General features: G+C 44.5%; 1 protein-coding gene across 1 annotated transcript in view; it reads right to left on the bottom strand.

The window, feature by feature from the left end:
- Positions 1-22,081, bottom strand: part of CAD (carbamoyl-phosphate synthetase 2, aspartate transcarbamylase, and dihydroorotase) — a 363,344-nt gene that overhangs the window by 211,938 nt on the left and 129,325 nt on the right. Inside the window, 2 exon segments of the mRNA XM_029596327.1 lie at positions 1-28; positions 7,115-7,365. Of these exon segments, the coding sequence (XP_029452187.1) occupies positions 1-28; positions 7,115-7,365 (279 nt within the window).

The raw sequence follows: 22,081 nt of genomic DNA, 5'->3' as shown, positions 1-22,081 counted from the left end.
CCTCATCTTCCTCACTGCCAGTTCCGTGCTAAGGAGAGACGTTGACACAAAGAGGGAAGGAGAAACAGATATGACAAAAGAGATCAGAGAGCATAACCAGAATCCAGTGAAAACAGTTCACATACTTGTAAACACGTACAGGGGGTACTCTTTGAAAATCAACATAAAGCATGCACACTAAAAGTGCCCATGTACTTTACACTTTGCTTTTCTTGTGCAGGCGACCAAGGGGGTGTATGTGTGTAAAAGAGCACATGTACACGTGACAATGTGCATCATGTATAGCAAATGTTGCTTAACTGTAACAGGTATTCTCACAGGACAGCAGGATGTTAGTCCTCACATATGGGTGACATCATCAGGATGGAGCCCAATCACGGAAAACTTCTGTCAAAGTTTCCAGAACTTTTACTGGCCCCTACTGGTCATGCCCAGCATGGAACTAACCCTGCAGCCAGCAGGTGTCCCCCTTCAGTATTATTTGAAAGCTACAGGCAGTGCCGAAAAATAAAACAAAACGTTATGAACCCTACACCAAGGGACGACAAGCGGGTTTCGTGAGGACTAGCATCCTGCTGTCTTGTGAGAAAACCTGTTACAGGTAAGCAACATTTGCTTTCTCACAGGACAAGCAGGATGGTAGTCCTCACATATGGGTGAGTACCGAGCTGAGGATGTCCGAACATGCACCAAATGTACCCAAAGGCGTGCAACAGGCACAACAACTGGGGCAGAAATTTGGTAGAGGGCATCCTGAACCCCACTGGCCAGGCGGAAGGGTGTTTGTACGTCACATTGTAAACAGGTTACAAAGGACAGACTGGCCGAAGATGGAATCTTGTCTTTCGGCTTTGTCCAAGCAATAGTGGGTTGCAAAGGTGTGGAGAGAACTCCAGGTAGCTGCCCTGCAAATGTCAGGAAGCGGCACCATGGCCCTCACAGAGTGTGCTTTAACACGGTCTTGGAATGGAATGCCCGCTTGCTGGTAACAGAAGGAAATGCAGTCCGCCAACCCAGGAGGAGAGAGTCTGTTTACCCACAGGCTTCCCTAACTTGTTAGGGTGGAAAGAGACGAACAATTGAGTGCTTTCCCTGTGGGCAGCTGTATGGTCTAGGTAAAACGGTAGAGCCCGTTTACAGTCAAGGGTATGCAGGGCCTGTTCTCCTCGGTTGGCATGGGGCCTGGGAAAAAAGGTAGGTAGTATGATGGATTGATTAAGATGAAAATCTGAAACTACCTTAGGTAAGAATTTAGGGTGAGTGCGGAGTACCGCACGGTCCTGCAGAAGTTTAGTGTAAGGCGGATAGGTAACTAGAGCCTGCATTTCACTAACTCTGCGAGCTGAAGTGATAGCCAAAAGGAAAATCACTTTCCATGTGAGATATCAAAGGTCACAGGAGTGAAGAGGCTCGAACGGTGGTTTCATGAGCGAACCCAAAACCAGATTAAGGTCCCAAGAAGGGGCTGGAGGACCTAGTGGATATGGAGCAAGCCCTTCAAAAAATGTGTTACAAGGGGTTGTACTGATATAGGGACATCCCCGACACCTTTATGGAAGGCGGCTACCGCACTGACATGCATTCTGATAGAAGACTCAGCTGCCAGAGATAGTCCAGAAACTTTGGAATTGGACAGGAAAGGGGATCAAGGGACTGAGAAGAGCACCATGACGTGAACCTTTTCCATTTGTAAGAGTAAGATTTTCTCGTGGAAGGCTTCCGAGAAGCAATCAAGACACAGGAAACTGGTTCAGAAAGGTTAAGTGGTTGAAGGATTAACTTTTCAACATCCATGCCGTCAGGGATAAGGCGGATTGGGATGGCGTCTCCAGTCGTTCTGAGTGATCAGAAGCGGGTCTTTTCCCAAGGGAATGTGCCTGCGGATGGAGAGATCCTGAAGTATTGGAAACCACACTTGGCATGGCCTGTTGGCAGTCTCCCGCCCTTTGGTATATCCCACTAGTGTGGATTAGCCTGCCTGAGTGCAGAGGAAGGAGAAATTACTACTTACCTGATAATTTTCTTTCCTCTAAGTAAGGCAGGCCAAACCACAAACCTCCCTGGGCTGCCTGCTTATTTTTAGTTCGTCCTTTATATTTGGACAATGAAGAGTGTTGTCCAAATACTGGAGATGCTTGGAGAAAGTGTGTAAGGAGAATCACATCATTGTTCGGAAAATATCAACAGGAGATAACTGAAGCTCGCCCATGAAACCGCTTGAGCTCTAGAGGAGTGCACCCTGACCTGTCTAAGTAAAGGAACATCTGCATTCACATAGGCAGCTGTGAAGACTTTTCACTCAATGGGCCAAAGTCACCCGCGTTGTCGGCTGTTCTTGTTTATCTCCACCAGATGCACAAACAGTTGATCAGATTTTCTCAAAGAGCAAGTAATCTTCAAGTACTGCACCAAAAGCCGCCTGACATTCAAGGCATGCAACAGATGATAATCATGCTCTTCTCTCTCTCTCTGTCCAATATGGGCAGGGAAATAGACAATTCAAATGAAACTCCGAAACCACTTTCAGGAAAAAAGGAAGTTAGAATCCTAAACTGTACTGCCCCCGGAGTCATTCATAGAAACGGCTCACTGCAAGAAAGCTTGCAGCTCAGAGACTTATCATGCCGAACAGATTGCTACAAGAAAAGTTTTCACGATGAACAACTGCAAAGAGAGACCATGTAGTGGCCAAAATGTGGGACCCACCAAAAATATGCAAGACCAGATTAAGGTCCCAAAGAGGCACTGGTAGCTGCAAGGGAGGATATAGATGCTTAACTCCCTTCAAAAACCTGATCACATCTGGATAGGAAGACAAGGGTCCACCATTGATCCACCCCCTATAGCAAGCAAAAGCTGCTACCTGCACCTTCAGAGTGTTTAAGGCCCAGCCTTTAACCAAACCTTCCTGCAAAAATTCCAATATCAATAGAATTTCAACTTTAAGAGGGTGAGAACCTCGCTCTCACACCAGCTCTCGAACACTCTCCAAACCTTAATATAAGCTAGAGATGTAGAAAGTCTCCTGGCCTGGAGAAAATTGGAAATCACTGCAGAAGAATAACCAAGCTTCAGCAACCGAGCCCTCTCAAGGGCCAAACTGTAAGACAAAACAGACACTGATCGTTGTGCAGTATGGGCCCCTGATGCAATAAATCCTTCCTTAGTAGTTTGCAAGGACTGTCCACCAGTAACCTCCGAAGATTGGCATACCATGGCCTCTGGGGCCAAACCAGAGTCACCAGAAGTACGGTTTCAATCTGACTTTCAATATTTTAAATGACTCTACCTATCATTGGTAACAAACAAAGGAGACAATTACCCACCCTTATACTTATTAGAGTAACAACACATAAGGGTAATTATTTTCTATTTTTCAAATATTCAATATTACACATATCAGATCTACAATCTTTATTTATTCAATCATTAAAATAATATTAAACAATTCAACATTTCAATACATAGTAATACAGTATTAATTCCATATTATATGGACACCTAATTTGTGCAAAAAGACTCCATATTGCACTGATATTGACTAATCCCCCTAAAAATTCTCATCTCATTCATCCATCCACATTCACCCTTCTTATCCCTTCACAGGGCACCTTAAAATTCATACCACCCTCCCTATATATTATTGCACCATACCCCATACTACCAGTACATAAGTGTTCTTATTTGAGATTGTAATCGGTAAATTGAAGAATATTCGTGTATTGAAAAGAAGAACACTTATGTTAAAAAAAAAAAAAGTCAAAAAATAAAAATTGTTTTCCAAAATATTGTTTCACAGAAAAATGAGAGATAAGGGATTACAAATCTTTCTGGAAGAGTACTGCTGTGTTTTGATGATGGCATTAAAAAAAAAAATGTTCAGCATATAATGGAAGAGTGGATTAGTAGCCTAGTAGTTAGCAGCAGGCTCCAAACCAGGGTTCAAATCTCATTGCCGCTCCTTATGACCTACAGTACCTGAATATAATCCGCTCTGACGTGCTGAAAAGTGGAATATAAACAAAAAAATGCAATATTACCCTAACACCATCCCCTACATTAAAGCATGGTGGTAGGGATGCTTTGCAGCAGTGGGGAGAGGGAGCCTTGTGAAGATCAAGGGAAAGATGGATGGTGCAAAGTAGAGGTAGATCCTGGTGGACAACCTATGCCAATCCAACAGATAGACCTGGGACTTTTCAGCAGGACTGTAATCCTAAGCACAAAGAAAAAGCAATAATGGAATGGCTCAGCAAGGAGAAAGTGAATGTCTAAATGGTCCACACTGAATCCAACAGAAGACTGCAGTTGACATATGATGCACAGCCAACCTGAAAGCACGTGAGCTCTCCTTCCAAGAAGAAAGGGCAAAAACTGAACCAGCCTGTTGTGCAAAGTTGGTCAACACCCTAAATGACTGCTGGATGTTATTGCTGCAAAAGGCGGGTTCCATCAACTACTGATTCAAGGGATGTGAAGACTTAGCTTTTTTTTATTCTCAATTACTGTTTGAAAATTTCTATAATCCTCCTTTCATGAAAAAAGTGGAGTATGTTTAGATCATTGAAATGAACTCATACTTTAATGCATTTTATTTTCAGACACAATGTGAAAAATGTACAAGGGTTGAAGATTTCTGCAAGATATATTATTATGTATGTGTATACACATACACATATGCATGTATATACACAGTGCTCCTGGTTTCATGCACCAATTTTTTCAAGACTTTGCAGCAAGTGTTGGCAACTTTTATGGCAGATTTGACAAGACTTTGTGGCAATAGTAGCAATTTACATAATTTTTTTTATAAAGTACCTCTAATTTTCTGACATTTTTGTGACCAGTTAAATAGATCATCACAATTGGTTCTGAGGAAGGAGGGGAAGGATGAGGAGATGGTGAGAGGGATCTCAAAAGAGGGACAAAGGGGATCTCAGGCAGAAGGGGTAGAGTTGGAAGAGGAGGAAAGGGATAATCCACTCAAACCACTCCCCCCTGACACTGATCCTGTCTCTCACTCACATCCCACATTGATTCTCTTACTGTCTCTCCACCCCACCCCCATCCAATCACCTCATTCATGCTGCATAGCCCTCTGATCACCTCAAATCACACACAGCTCCCTAATGAGAAGTATGCCTGAAGAGAAAACCAACATGGAGAAGGAAATCCCCAGAAGCCTCTGCGTATCTTTGGCCTGCCTGGGCTGAATGGACTCTGAGTGACTTTCTGAGCATGATGTGCAGAATGTCCCTGGATATCTACAAAAGCAGGCAAGCTGGCACCAGACAGGTGATGCCTATTCATAGAGTCACAAAGAAGAAACCACAGGGGAGCTTCAGGCAATATTCTCAGGAGTTTGTAATCAACACAGTTACAGACGTGTTGATTATCTTGACCAGTGAAGATTTTAACAGAACAAAGAAAGCCATGGGAAATGGGCCACACCACCTGGGAAGAAGCTAATCAGGGATAGTTAGGGATGATCTAATCATGCATTTGACATCACAACTTATGTAAATGATTCTTTGGGCAGTCACGCAAGTCTAGAAGCTTCCACAATATTGTATGTTATCTATAAAAGAAGGATCACTTCCTGTATACGAGGAGATGCTGGTCAGTTTGTAAGACTAAGGGCACCCAGTACCCAGCATCTCCCGAGAACACTTATATTGACTAATAAACATACATTATACTTTTTACTGAGTCTAAGTGTTCTTGTGTCCCTGGCCATAAGCACAGAGTGAGCTTTACACTGATCCCTTCATTCTCTCACTCCCCTCCCAACTCCTTTCCTCATACTCCACAGCATCTCTGATTCCCTCACTAAATCTTGCTCCATTGTACCACTCACTCATGCTGGGGAAAGGGATCTCTGGGGGGAAATGGAGAAGGAATCTCAGGGGGAGGGATAGAAGGAAGAGATGAAGGAAGCAGAGGGAAGGAAAGAGTAGGCAGCTCAGGGAGGAGGAAGAAAGGATCAGGCGAGGAAGGGAGGACAGATCCTTCCTCCAGGACTACCCTTTTCTCACTCTCACATACCCTACAACCCCTCACTCTCTTACACATACACTCCACATCATCTCTAATTCCCTCATTTACATGCACACTCCACATTTCTTCTGATTCCCTTCCTTATTTTACAAACACTCCCACCAACCCCTCACTCACAATTCACTCCACCCCAACTTTAATCCCATCACTCAGACATTCCACAAACCCTTTAAAAGTCCTTTATTCCACACCTCCCCAACATCCTTTTACACCAAAACCCCCTTCCATTCACCTCCCATCCTCTCTGATCCCCTCACTAATATCCACACAAACCCTCGCTTTTTCTCACCCAGTTGCAGCAATCTGAACGTGGTTAAAGTAGAGCAACAAGACAATGCCTAGAGTTGCTTCCTCTTCCTATGCAGGGCTGAAGTGTTGTGCTTTGAACTGTGTCAACTGCCGTATTGTAGCGCAGCTCAAAGTGAGACACTCCAAGCCAGGCTATACAAGAAGAGGAAACAGCCTTAGGCTCTGCATTACTGCTCCAAGGATCAGCAAAGATGGGCGAGGTGTATTAGGGTAGTTTCCTAACCCTAGACCCTTGTGGCAAGTCAGAGGAGGAAATCTTTGGGAAGGGTTGTATTTTGCAGCCCTTCCTATGGCTTCACAGGGCACCATGAACTCTGCATATACACCCACTTCTAGGAGTGAGCAACATGGAATGATCTGTTGGGCTCTTCCAAGTGATCCAGACTGGTCTCTGTCAGAAAGAATTCTAGACTCCATGGACCCCTGATCTGACACAATATAGCAAATCTTATGTTCAACCATCCACACACCCATTCATTTTATTCAGATGCTTGGAAAACATTTACCGTGATACAGCAAGGTCTTTCCTGAAGAGTTGTGGGCCAGAACAAAACAAGGGAATTCTTCTGGTTAATGCCACAAGGACGTGGATCTAGGACCAAATTTAAAGGGATAACAATTTCCCAAGGGAGCAAGAAGGCAGAAGATAAAATGTTTTCTGTTATCTCCAATAACATGGAGGACACGATCTACATCTGAGGCAGGTACTAATGGGGATGGGGTAAAAGGAGGTAGTTTAATCAGTTACCTCTGCACTGCTTGGGCAATTTGTTTATCAGAAAAGCCCAGCTGTTTGGCCTTCAGCAGCACCTCCGAGGGCATCTTGGTTTCATCCTCACGGTATGTCTCTAGTTTTGTGACGTGGTCGGTGATGTTTTTCATCTTATGCAGGAACCAGCGGTCAATCTTCGTGAGCTCATACAAATGCTCAATGGTGTACCCAGCCCTTAGGGCTGCAGCCAGCACGAAGATCCTTTTATCAGTAGGAGTCTCCAGCTCCTGTGGAGTGAGAATTAAATCGCCATTGTTTATTTCATTCTTTTGCCATTAGACAGCATAAAAAGCATGCTATAGGTGGTCAACTTTTACATTCTTAGCATTTCAAATAAAATGGCAAAAAAAAAAAAAAAAATTTCATGCAGGGATATATAGTATCATAAGACACCAAAATAAATCAATCAGGGAAAATGCATCAGAAAGATATATTAAGGCAATGTGAGGTAGAGCAATTGAAGAAAGCACATAGGTAGAGAGGTTTAATATGCTAGGATGATTGGCTTGAGTGCATCTAGCAGGCTCTTAGACAGTACAATTTCCTGCAGTATTTTAATAATAATCCATGAGGATGGCTTAAGAGTGGGTGAACTTAGATTTGTGGCCAAAAGGTGGTCTCAAAGAGCCATGTTTTTAGTAGCTTTCTGAAAGGTAGCAGATAAGTAGAGTGTTTCAGTGCAAAACCACACTGAAGCACTATCAGGCCTCAGACTAAAGACAAGCACCTGGGGAAACAAGGAAGGATTTGTGTGAGATAAGTTTGGAACAGAGAGGAAAACAACATCTATCAGATATCCCCAATTTGAAACAAACATGGAAACACTGATTTTTGTTTTGTATCATTCTGTATCACATTTGTATCATTGTCTGATATTTAAATGTTTACTGTGATCTGCGTCTGAATGCCTATATGAGGCAGAATATCAAGAATGTTAATAGGGTAGAGTAAAAGGTCAGATGAGCACTGTAAGGCTCATCTTGTCTGCACAATGCCAGCCACCTCCCCTAGTTGATCTCTGACTTTTCCCTTTACTTCTTTACAAGCAGGGATCCACCATGCTTATCCTATTACTATTTTGCAGAAATGCTCAACAAATACTTTTGTTTATTGTTCAAAGGTTGGAGAAGGACCATAAATAGTTGTAAGGAGCAAATATGGTAGTGGGCACAGATATCACACCATGTACAAAACAAGGAGTATTTGCATGACACTAGCAAAACTAGAAGTGGACAAAGCTCTGAGGCAGGATGGATTTCTCTCTCTATATAGAGATATATAAATATATATATATATATATATATATATATATATATATGAGAGAGAGAGAGAGAGAGAGATCCTAGACTATGAATGGAGTTCAGGGAGTTTCTGGCAGGTCCACAGACGGATTTGTTCAATCAATGTTTGGAGATGAATGTGTTTCCTTAGGACTGGAGAAGGGTGGATATTTCCTCCTTCACAAAAACGATAATAGAGAGCTTGGAAATTATAGGCTGGTTAGCCTCATCTCAGTGGTGGGTAAATTAATGCAGATTCTGCTGAATGAAAGGATAATGAAGTATTTAGAAAGCAGTGGGATGCAGGAGGATTTGCAGCAGCATGGGTTTACCAAAGGGAGATGTCAGACAAATCTGATTGGGTGACCAGACAACAAGATCAGGGCCATGTGACAAATGTGGTGTATTTGGATTTCAACAAAATTTTTGATACTGTCTTGCATACAAGGCTCATAAATAAACTGAGCGACTTATGGGGTGGGCCCCAATACGGTGTACTGGAGAAGAAATTAGTTGAGTGAGAATAGTATTAAATGGAATTCACTCTGGAGGACAAAGGTGATTAGTGGATTACCTCAGGGATTTGTTCTGGGGCAGATTTTGTTCATATCTTTGTGAGATACTGCAGAGGGATTAGAAGGAAAAGTTTGCCTTTTTGTAGACAATACTAAGATCTGCAATAGAGCAGACACCCTTGAAAAGTAGACAGAATGAGACGTGATCTAAAATAACTCAAAAGGTGATGGGATGTTTGATAATTACAAATCAAGCAAAAATGTGTAGAATCATGCACGTGGAATGCAGAAATCCAAGGCACTAATACACAGTGGCAGGTGAGCAGTTGACGTGCACCAACCAGGAGAGAGAAACCTGAGGGTTACCATGTCTGATGACCTCACTTACCAAGTACAATAAGTCAACAGCCAGAGGGATGCTAAGATGCATAGAAAGAAGCACAACCAGTAGGGGAGAAAAAGGTAATACCTCTGTACAAGTCATTGGCAAGATCCAATCTAGAACAGCATGTCCAATTCTGGAGGCTGTACCTCCTAAAACAGTGACAATCACTTCCAAGGGTATTACTTTTATTCAAGATGTATTCTATAAAGATTCACTGTCAACCTCTCAAATATCAACAAATTGTAATCTGAGGATTTTGACTTATCTTCACATTAGAATCTTGCTACATGCAAGACAACCTCTCAAACCTTATAATTGTTATTCTTTACCTATTCGTTTTCTAAATATTTATTTGTAATTATATTCTGTATAAGGCTGCATGTTGTTTTTATACAACTCCTAAAGATTTTAGCAATGCCTAGTCAGATCTTCGAAATAAAGGACTGAATTTTCAAAATAATTTCTTCACGTAAAGGTGAAATGTAGTCTTACTTGCCAATTTCCTTTCCTTGAGTCCTGCCAGACCAGTGGGTTATACTTTCCTACCAGCAGATTTATTATTTATTTTATTTATTTATTTATTTATTTTATTTTATATACCGGCAACCGTTTGCACATCGTGCCGGTTTACAAGTAACTTATAACAAGGAATATATAGGCGAGGCCTTTACAAAGAACAATATGTAACACAGTAACAAAGCAGATAACTAAATAACTAAATAACTTGGGGAAGGAGGGATAGATACAACAAGGGGGGGTGGGGGAGGGAGAGAACAGATACATAAGGATAAGATATATACATGGATTTGAGGAGCAGATGGTATGTACACTGGTTATATATGGAGTTATATAAGTTATATAAGTTATATAGATTAAGGCAGAGAGCAACTGGTTTGCTGATGTGATCCTGTATAGCAGGGGTTGTCAGCTCTGATCCTCAAGAGCCATACATAGGCCTGGTTTTCAGGATATCGATAGTGAATATGCATAAGATAGATTTACATGCAATGGAGAAAATATATGCAAATCCCATGCATATTCACTGTGGATATCCTGAAAATCAGGACTGTTTGTGGCACTTGTGGACCGGAGTTGGCTACCTCTGCTATAAAGTGTCTCATGCTGACCTTAGCCTGCCAATATTTTCTTTAACAAGCTAAGCATTTAACTCCTCTTCACAACCCTCTAAATCAGGGGGCTTTGCAGCAATTCCTTCAAACCTTGGGAAATTTGCTAACTAGAAGCCTAAAAACACCTCTAAACTGCAAAGTGTAAGAACTATATACACACCCAGATATCTTCAGCACAAGTAAGGGTTAAACTCCCTTTAAAGAGGAAAAAGAATAAGAATAGAGCAAACCATCTGGCAGTCTGTGAGAGTACTGGACTAGTCTGGTCTGGTAAGACATAAGGAAAGGAAATTAGCATGCAAGACTAAATTTCACCTTCCTTGTCATCCCACCAGACCAATACAAATAAGTAAAATATACCAAATTCATCCTACAGACTGGGTGGGATACTGCTATTCCCTACTCTCAAAATGGCCAAACCAAAAGCGGCATATTCTCTGGCTTTAATATCCGAACAATAATGTTTCATGAATGAATGCAGGGAAACCCAACTAACTACTCTGTATAGCTCCAAAGATGAAATTATGTTAAGCTAAGCCCACGAAGAGGCCTGAGTCCTGGTGAAATGGGCCCTCTGATCTTTGGGAAGTAGAAAGCTTTTAGAAATGCATGCAAAGCAAATGGCCTCCTTGATCCATCTCGCAATCAGAGCTTTAGAAGCAGCTTCTCCCTTTTTTCATCTACTGAAGACAAATAAGTGAACAGATATCCTGAAAGAATTTGCCACCTTCAAATATCACAGATCTACCCTGTGGACAACTGATGAAGCTCTTCAGCATCCTCAACTGAGGAATTATTCTTGAAGAAAAGGAGGCAAACTGTCTGGTTAAAATGAAATTGCAAAACCAATTTAAGCAAAAAAAGAAAGAAACATAGAAATGGCAGAAGAACCGTGTGAGAGACAGACTCAGAGAATCTGAGAAAAAGTTCCCTACAAGAAAGAGCGCGAAGCTCAGAAATTCACCTTGCTGAACATAAGACTACCAGAAAAAAAATTTCAAAGTTAGATCTTTCAGGGATGCCTTTTTGAGGGGCTCTTAGAACCAAATTCAGATTCCATGAGAGAATCAACTTTCTTTCAAGAAGCACAAGACACCAGGCTGCACCACCAGCATAGCTCAAAAATTATCCTATAGCATGCAATAGCTGCCACTTGTACATTGAGAGAGTTAAGCGCTAGTCCTAACTCCAGGATTTCCTGCAAAAAAGTTAAAACGATAGCTACTGGCAGTCACCCTATCTGCATACCAAGATTAAAAAATTCTCCACACTCTCACATAAGCTAATGAGGTGGATCTTTTGCGGGTCTGTCAAAGCATGGAAAGTACCTTGTCAGAAAAACCTTTCCTCATTAAGACATTTTCTGAATGGCCAGGTCGTAAGGCAAAGTGGAGTGAATCCTCACATACTGTTGGACCCTGACCCAAAAGTTCCCTGTTCTGCAGGACACTTAGGGGCTCTCCCTCAATGATTCTCATGAGGTCCACAAACCAGGGGGCATATGGAGTGATCCAGCACCACCAGGTTCCGAACTCTGGTTATTTTCTGCAGGATTTGTCCCATGAGAGGCCACGGAGGAAAGACATAGCAGGCAACATGGAGACCATGGGTGTAATTATGCATCCAGACACTCTGAACCTTACTTTCTTCTGCAGCTGAAGAATCTGACTACCTTGGCCTTCCTCTTTGTTGCCATTAGGTCCATAATAGATCTTCCGCACTGGCAATTAGGATGAAGGCCTCATTGGAAAATTCCCAATTGTGGATCCAGTTATGTTGACTCAAGAAAGTCTGCATGGACATTATCCACCCCTGCTTTAAGGGCAGTTGTTAGCACCCTTAAATGGTGCTCTACCCAAAAGAATAAGACGACTCATTTCCTTGACTACCAAAAATGGAGAAATTACTTACTTGATAATTTTGTTTTCCTTAGTGTAGACAGATAGACTCAGGACCAATGGGTTGTGCTCCCCTGCCAGCAGATGGAGAAGGACTCAGGTTTCAAAGCTGATGACACCCTAGATACACCCCTGCAATGACCTCAGCCCTTCAGAATTCTCTTCAAAAGCCACTATGGACATATCAAAAAAACTTGATTAAAAACGGATAACCGTAATTGTACTCAAGCAAATTCTGAACCCCAGTAAGATTACAGTTGTCCTGATCTAGGGACTGTATGATGGCTTACCAATAATCTCTTGGAATCGATATCCACTCCAAGGGCGAATCCTTGGCACCATTCTTGGGCAGCTGGGGGCGGGATGCTGAGTTCATTTGTCTACACTAAGGAAAATGAAATAATCAGGTAAGTAATTTCTCCATTTCCTAGCATGTAGCAAGATGGACTTAGGAGCAATCAGATGTACAAAAACTACTCCCGATTGGGGAGGGAGGCTATCTGCGTTTCAGTTAATAATGCCCTCGCAAAGGCTGAGCCTTCTCTGACCTGTACGTTCAGGCGATAGAACCAGAAGAAGGTGTGCAAGGAGGACCATGTTGCTTCTTGGCAGATATCGACAGGGGACAGCAGTCTAATTTCCACCCATGAGATTGCCTGAGCCCTGGTGGAATGAGCTTTAACCTGAAGGTAATGGCTTTCCTGCCCCCACCACATAGGCTCCCGTGACCACCTCCTTAATCCAGTAAGCTATGGCAGCCCGCAAAGCTGGCTTGCCCTGCTTCCTTCCACCATGAACGACAAACAAGTGGTCCATTTTTCAGACTGATTCTGAAACTTCCAGATGCTGCACCAAAAGCATACCATCATTCAAATGACGGAGGAGGCAGTATTCCTCCACATCCCTGTGCTTATCTAGGGAAGGCAACAAAATGGGCTGATTCAAATGAAACTCCGAGACTACCTTGGGCAAGAAGGATGGAACAGTATAAAGCTGTAACGCTCCTGGAGTCATCTGGAGAAACAGTTCCTGACAGTGCCTCCAGTTCAGAGATCCAATGTGCCGAGCATATAGCCACCTGGAACATTGTTTAAGATTAAAAAATGCAAGGAAAGACCACACAGAGGTTGAAAGGAGAGCCCTGCCAAAAACTCCAATACTAGATTAAGATTAAGCCGAAGTTGCTTCACCCCTTTCAGAAAATGGGCCATGCCCAGATGAGCCAATAGGAAGGTTCTGCTCACATCACCCTGAAACAGGAGAGCGCTGCTACCTGCACCTTCAAGGAGTTAAGGGCCAAACCTTTATTCAAGCCGTCCTGCAAAAATTCCAGAATAAATGGGATTTTGACCACCTGAGGGAGGACACCATTCCTTGCACCAGATCTCAAAAATTCTCTTCAGACCTTCTTGGTATTTGGGTACTTGCCAGGTTCTTGTGACCTGGTTTGGCCTCTGTTGGAAACAGGATGCTGGGCTTGATGGACCCTTGGTCTGACCCAGCATGGCAATTTCTTATGTTCTTATGACCCACACATTTGCTAGGCACGTAGAGGACTTCCGAGAGTGGAGTAAAGTAGCAATTACCACTGCAGAATATCCTCGCTTCATCAGGCAAGCCCTCTCAAGGGACCGAATGACAGAATCAAGTCAGATTCTCGTGAGAGACTGATTCCTGCTGTAGCAGATCCCTGTGTGGTGGGAAGCAGAGGAGGTTCTCCATCAGGGGTCTCCGCATGTCCACATACCACAGATGCCTGGGTCAATCCGGAGCTACTAGTAGGACTAATCCCTTGTAGTTGATTCTGCAAATGATCCTGCTCAGCAGGGTCCACAGAGGAAAGGCATATAGTAACTCTTCTTCCGACCAAGTCTCAACGAGAGCATCGATCCCTAGAGACCACGGATCTCTTCTGTGACTGAAGAATCAGGGAACCTTCGCATTGTGAGAATGTGGCCAGCAGATGGATGAATGGATTTCCGCCCATTCCATAAGGAGGTCTATCTCCAGAGACACCTGCTGGCTCTTGGTTCCTTCCTGGCAGTTGATGTAGGCTACATTTGTTGCATTGTCAGTCATGTGGACCGCTTGACCCTGGAATCTGTGGCTGAATTGCAAGCATGCCAGCCTCACTGTCCGGGCTTCCAGGCAGCCTCTTCCTCCGTCCAATGTCCCTGGGCCATGAGTTCCTGACACTGAGCTCCCCAGCCCCAGAGACTCGCATCCGTTGTAAGCACCAGCCAGTTCGGGAAGGACAGGGACACCCCCCCCTGCTCAGACGAGCCTCCTGCAAGCACCACTTGAGGTGAGAGCACACTCGTCTTGAGACTGCGGGTTCCAATGTGACAGCAGTGAGTGTTGAAGTGGGCGCATGTGGGCTATTGTCCAAGGCAATACTTCCAAGGTTGCCACCATCAAACAGAGAATTTGGAGATAGCTCCACACTATCGGGCATATTGTGTTCATCAACTGACACACCTGGGACATCAACTTCCATATCCATGTGGTCGGGAGAAAGACTTTGCTCTGCCTGGTGTCAAACCAGACTCTCAGATACTCCAATGACTGAGAAGGCTTGAGACTGCTCTTGTCCAGATTTACTACCCAACAGAGTTCCTGAAGCAAGGAGGTCACCCTGTTGGTCACCCAGAGTCATTCTTCCATGGATTTGGCCAGGATCAACCAGTCGTTCAAGTACAGGTGTAGCAGGATTCCTTCACTTCTCAACACTGCTGCCACGACCACCATAATCTTGGAAAATGTTCTTGGGGCGGTGGCTAGGCCAAAGAGCAGTGCCCAGAACAGATAATGGTGACCCAGTATGGCAAAGCATAGGAAGCGTTGGTGCTCTTGACGGATTGGAATATGTAGATAGGCCTTGGATAGGTCCAGGGAGGTTAGGAACTCTCCCGGTTGTACGGCCATTATCACGGAGCGTAAGGTTTCCATGTGGAAATGACTCACTCGAAGGTTGTCGTTGACACTCTTGAAGTCCAGGATGAAGCTAAAGGAAACTTCCTTCTTGGGCACGATGAAATAGATGGAATAACGTCCTGTATTTTCCTGGGGCATAGGTACTGGGATTACAGCCCTCATCCTGAAGAGCCTTAAAAGAGTAATTTCTACTACCTGCTTTTTGTGCTGGAAGTAGCAAGACGACATCATGAATACGTCCTGAGAAGTGCTACGAAATTCCAGCACCTATCCTTCTCGTATGGCTTCCAGCACCCACTTGTCCAACGTGATCTCGACCCATCTTTGGTAAGAGAGAGAACAGTCAACCTCCTAGCTCCTCATTCCAAAGATGGGTTGGTAAAATCTCATTGGAGGTTCGGGACGATCCTGAACCTAAACCTGCCCCTTTCATGGGCTGGGCTAAGACCTATGAAATGTCGGGTTTCTGTAGGGGCAGAAACATTGAGAGCCCCTGGACTGGCCCCTCATAGGCAAGGGGCACTGCAATTGCTTCCTCTTATCTTCCAGTAGCCAGGGAACTGGAGATTCGCCCCATTTACTCTTCGGTTTTTCCAATTCATTTCCAAATAGGAGTGATCCTTTAAAAAGCATCTTTGTACGATTGGTCTTGGAGGTTGCATCAGCTGACCAATTCCACAGCCATAACTGTCTTCTGGCCATTTCCACTGAGGCCGCTCCTCTGGTTGAAGTACGGAGTAAATCCAAGCCCACATCTGCTAAAAAAAAAAGCAGCAGCGTGTTTCATAGTTGCTCTGGGGTTCACCACTAAGTCACCCACCTCCTGAGAGAGAAGTAGGCATGAACACGCTACCAGGGCACAAGAAGCAGCAATCTGTAAGGTCGTTGCTACTGCATCAAAGGCTTAAGGATAGACGCCGTCTATCATGTGCACCCTTTAAGGCCACTCCTCCCTCCACTAGGAATTCACTTAGAGACAGCACAGACCAGTGCATCCACTTTAAGGAAATGCAAATGTTCTCTCACTGCTGGATCCAGAGGGTATAGAGCTTCTAGTGCCCGGCCCCCCCCTTTAAAACTTGCTTCTGGGGCATCCCATTACAGATCAATCAAATCCAGGATGGCTTCCAGTACTGGAAAGTAGCAAGAGGCCTTGCGCAAGGAAATCAGAATGGGATTCTTATTTAGTTCCATCAGATTCTGCTCCTAGAACTCCCAGCGTTTTCAGGGATTGGGAAACCAAGGCCGGCAATTCATCTCTATAAAAGAACCATAACATGGTTCAATACGGTTCTAATCCCAGAGGAATTTCCCCTTCTTCCAAGGGATCTTGCTCTTTGTCTGTGCCATCATGGTCCCCATTAGGGATACTGTTGGTGAGGCGGTGCATGCCTCGAGATTTGCCAACAGGAATGGGAGAGGGGGCTAGCTGGGGTTCTGTCCGGACAGGGGCAAGCGAGGAAATAGACCACACTTGTACAAAGGCCTGTAGTCCCTGGAAAAATTCCACCCAAAAAAAGGCTGCCGGGTCCATGCCTAGCCCAGGGGGAACTGGGGTGGGCCCAGCCGAGTTTCCCTCTCCCATGGAAGACCCAGTCAAGGGGTTACTCAGATCCGGAGTACTTCCAGTTAAGGCTGCCAATCCATCATCTGAATGGGAGGAGCCGGGCTCAGCAAGGTCTGGAAAGGCCAGATCCACTTGGGCTTCCTCACAGTGCTGACACAAGTTGGAATCCAGGTCAGGCCGAGAAGCCCTACTATGACAAGCAGCGCAGAGAGCAAGGAGCTTATGTTTCTTGGCTGCTGGTGCTATTGGCGCCGGTAACTGTGCGTTCAATTGGCTCGCGCTTAAAAATGTATGCGCACAAATTTTGAGCACGGCAAGGTGCACACACAGCCCATGTACCCGGCTTTTCCTGTATCCTGCGCTTACTTTACTGTGTCATAAGTACGTGCACGATGTTATGCGCGCGGTGCGTGCACAGAGCCAATGCACTGCGCATACCAATGTCCTATGGCGGGCAATACGAGACTCACTAAGACGCACTCAACCTGGCGCCACAGCGGCCTACCACATGGTGTGCTGACCAAGCTTAAAGCGGGGCCTAGCCCACTGGGGGGGCGTGCAACCCGCTCATAAGCCCACTTCCCTATGCCCCAATGGGATCAGGTTTTTTGTTTTTTTTAAACTTAACCGGGATTCAGTGCTTACTGGCTGTGTACAGACGGTTTCTGGCTGCGGGGGGAAGAGGGCTTTGCTGTCACCACTGTGCACGGCTTCCTGCACCCACTGTCGTTCAGCTGCTTAAGCAGCAAAGTCCACACCAGGACCCGGCTACCGGACCAAGGAACACCTCTGAGGGATGTCAGAAATCACCTCAGGAATTCTCAACTGGGGGAGGGACCTTTAGGTATCACCGCAGTAGAGCGGGGCTCAATCTTTTCTCCAATTTAAAAGTAAATTTTCTTCATCCAGACAGCATCCCCATAGGGAAAGCATGTCTACCTACATCTGCTGGAGATGAAATACTGAAGGGCTGAGGTTACTGTAGGGATGTATCTAGGGTGACGACAACTTTGAAACCTGTCTGTCTCCATCTGCTGGTAGGGGAGCACAACCCATTGGTCCTTAGTCCATCTGGCTACATGCTAGGAACACTCCCAATTCCAGCCTGGTGATTCACATATGCCACTGCTGTCACGTTGTCTGAAAGGATTTGAACAGCTTGTCCTTGCACAAGCTGATCTCCGGTAGGTCCTTTCTTATGGATCTTGTCTCCAGGTGAATGATAGACCAACTGGCCTCTAGAAGATTCCATGTTCAGTGCACCACTTGGTCCCAACAGTGAGATCCCCAACCTAAAAGACTGACATCTGTTACCTTAACCAAAAATGGAGTCTCCAGATCTAACCCAGCTTCTAGATTCTTTGTATCCAGTTACCAGACAGACTGCTCCTTGTCTGCCTGAAAGTAGGAGCTTCATCGAATAGATCTGGAACTGGGGTGACCACTGAGACAGGAGAGTTTTCTGCAAAGGCTTGTGATAGCTCGAGCAATAGGCAGCTTGATAACCACCAGAGGAAACAGGAGGCAGACTCTGGCTGTTCCTTAAGCGTCCTTTATTTACAGTGAAACAAATGCAAAACAAATCTGGCAGCACGCCTTCACTTCAGGAGTCACAATAAACAATACAGCTCACCTTACTTCAGATATCACACAGTCCTTTAAACATAGGATGTCCTTGCATATGGTAGCTCTCTCTCTGCTTCCCAGGGCCTCTCTAACCCCTCTCGGCCCTGCAACTTAGCCCATGCTAAAGGAAACTCCTCTGGACCAGAAGCCCTTGCAGTGTTTGTTCTTAAGAAGTACTGAGCCAGATACCTATGGCTGGTCCTTTAAGGTATTTTGAGAGTTTCTTATAGACTACCTCACAGGGCCACTGCCATCAAACCCAAGCACTGCAGGTAGTCCTATATCCTGGGGCTATGGTCTGACATCAGGTTACATACTTGACCCTGAATTTTGAGAATTCTTTCCACAGCCATACATACTCAACCATTCTTCACATCAAAGTGGATGACCAAATATTCCAAAGGCTACATGGGCTTCAGCTAGCTCTTTGCAAAATTCACCACCCAGCCCAGCTCCTGCAAGAGCTATTCCATTCTAGCAGTGAAAGTCTGTAGTGGGTGGAAGAACTGGGGGGGGGGGGGGGGTTGCCTTGTAGCCTGGATCACACAAACACTAAGAAAATGATGACACCTATGGCTTACATGAAAATATGAAAAGCTATATTTTCTGTATAATACCTTGTGTATGCACAAAACAGATGCTTATCTGTTTTGTGCATACACATTCATCACTTCATCTTTGAATCCATCACTTCATCTTTGACCCAAAGGCCCTGTTCTCCTATGTCTCTGATCTCACCAAACCTTCCCCTCCTACTATCCCCGATGACCAAGCACTTCACAAATCTACTGAACTTGCTATTTACTTTGAGAAAAAAATCACCAACCTTTTAGCCCCACTTAACTCATCCAATCTCCAGCCCCTACCCCTTTACACCCCTACCAACCACCGTCAACAATCTTTGAATCATTCGAACCTACTTCATCTCTTGAGATAGAAACCTTGCTCAAGAAAATGAAACCCTCCTCTCACTCTTCGGACCCTATACCTTCTAAACTACTCATCTCAATCCCAAAAACCATTGCCAAGCCCCTGGCAGAAATCATCAACTGCTCCTTATCACAAGGACTAGTACCAGACTCTCTAAAACTCGCCATTCTCAAACCATTATTAAAGAAACCTAATTTGAATCCAGCTGATCCCGCTAACTTTCGCCCAATAGCTAACCTTCCTTTTATTGCTAAAATCAGGGAAAAATCGTCAATCAACTCACAGAATACCTTAACGGACACAAGATCCTTGCACCCTCTCAATTCAGATTCCGCAAATCGTTAAACACTGAATCCCTTCTAATATCTCTCACAGCCTCTATACCAGAGCTTTCCAAACTGTGTGTCGGGACACGTTAGTGTGTTGCCTGCAGTGTGCAGGTGTGTCGCGCAAGCCCGGTCAACTCCAATGCGAGTTTGGGCTTTTCTTTTTCTAGAGATTCACTTTTTTTTTTTTTTTTTCAGTTTATGGGTTGCTTATTATTGGGTGATTTTTGCTGTCAATCGCGTTTTTTTTGGGGGGCTTGGTGGGTGGAACAAGCCCAGCCATCCTTGCATTGGCTGCTGCTGCCGATGAGGCCTGGCCATGAGGAGTACTGACTGCAAGCAGCAGTGTCTGGTGATCATGGAAGGGAGTGAAGCACTTAACTGGCAACAATCAAAAAGACGAGGTACATGAGTGTGGGGGCCAGACATGTGCTGGGGAGAGAGAGATGAGTGAGTGGGGGGGCAAATGTGCTGGGGGGACAGACATGTGCTTGAGGGGGAGAGATATGAGTGTGTGGGGGGCCAGACATGTGCTGGGGGGAGGAGAGAGATGAGTGTGTGGGGGACAGACAATTTGTTTTATTATTGTTTCTCATAAATTATAACAATAACATGAATCTTGGAATATATATTTTTAATATAAATTTAAGGTTTTCATGAGATAGGTTGTGTCGTGAAACATTTTATTTATGTATATATTTAAGGAAACATACATAAATTGTCGAAATATGTTTCGTTCGTTTAACCTTTAACCTCTGGTTTACTAGTAGACTGAATTACTGTGTCCCGAAATTATGTTTGTCTAAAAAGTGTGTCACCAACATGAAAAGTTTGGAAAGCTCTGCTCTATACTCTTAGGGTTGTCTTTTTTCAAGGCCTATCTCCTCGCACTTCTAGATATTTCTGCGGCTTTTGACACCGTGAACCACTCAATGCACATAGATCGACCCCCAGACACTGGCATCACTGGAACTGCACTCAGCTGGTTCAAGTCATTCCTTAGCAACAGGAACTTCAAGGTCAGAATCAACAGCAAAGAATCCCATCCAGTCAGCTCCACACTAGGAGTCCCACAAGGATCATCTCTCTCACCGACGCTCTTCAACATCTACCTTCTCCCGCTCTGCCATCTACTCTCAAGCCTAAAGATAGCCCATTTTATCTACGCTGACGATGTGCAAATCCTCATCCCGATAACAGACTCCCTCTCCAAAACCCTCAGCTTCTGGAATAGCTTTCTACTGTCTATCAACCACCTCCTCACCAGCCTCAACTTAGTCCTCAACACTAGCAAAACAGAGATCCTTATTATCACACAGGATGACAAAGACGGGGCAATCAACAAATCTCCTACATCCCAAAAAACTGACACCTCCCAGGTGAGAGACCTCTGAGTAATTCTGGACAACCGGCTAAACCTAAAAAAATTTGTCAACACCACCACAAAAGAATGTTTCTTCAAATTACGAATTCTAAAAAAGCTAAGACCCCTCCTCCATCTTCAGGACTTCCGCACGGTGCTTCAATCTATCATTTTCTCAAAAATAGACTACTGCAACTCTCTACTTCTCGGACTCCCTGCTAACACCACCAGACCCCTTCAGATGTTACAGAACTCCGCCGCCAGGATTCTGACTAACACCAGCAAAGGAGAGCACATTACTCCCATCCTTCGGAATCTTCACTGGCTCCCCATCAAATTCAGAATTCTCCACAAAGTCCTCATGATGATTCACAAATCTATGCACAATCTAACCCCCTCGATTTAAATATCTCTTTTCGTCTCCACACATCCTCTAGACCAATAAGATCAGCTTACAAAGGCACTCTCTATGCTCCCTCAGCCAAGACCTCATTAAGGAAGTGCGCCCTATCGACAGAAGGTCATCCTCAATGGAATGCTCTACCCCCCAAATCTTCGTCTGGAACCCTGCCCGTTGACCTTTAAAAAAAAGCTTAAAACGTGGCTCTTCAGATAGGCATTTCCCTAATGAATGAACTTTCTCATACCCGGGACATGAAAGGATGCTTATACTAACCCTTGTTAGGCCCTATCAATTCACGAGCTCACATTCTTAGGATTATTACTGACCAGCAGTATTTCCAACCTCTTTCCTCCTCCCCTCGAGGCCCCGCCCTCCCATCCCCAGCCATAGCATTGCATTTGACTAGAGTTCCAGCAGCCTCTAAGGCTCATGTTGTAATCTGCATGTTATCCTTCCATTAACTCCCCCACCTGCTGTAATCCTCATGCAAATCTTCCAATCTTCATTCCTACCTTCCTTCTCCCCCCCCCCCCCTTGAACTAACTCGATATTCATCAGAGAAGATGTGAAATGGAACAGAGAAGAC

This window comes from Rhinatrema bivittatum, chromosome 3 (assembly GCF_901001135.1).
Source record: "Rhinatrema bivittatum chromosome 3, aRhiBiv1.1, whole genome shotgun sequence".
NCBI lineage: Eukaryota > Metazoa > Chordata > Amphibia > Gymnophiona > Rhinatrematidae > Rhinatrema > Rhinatrema bivittatum.
Note: the sequence above shows the minus strand (reverse complement) of the source record. Positions and strands in the feature narration are given on the sequence as shown.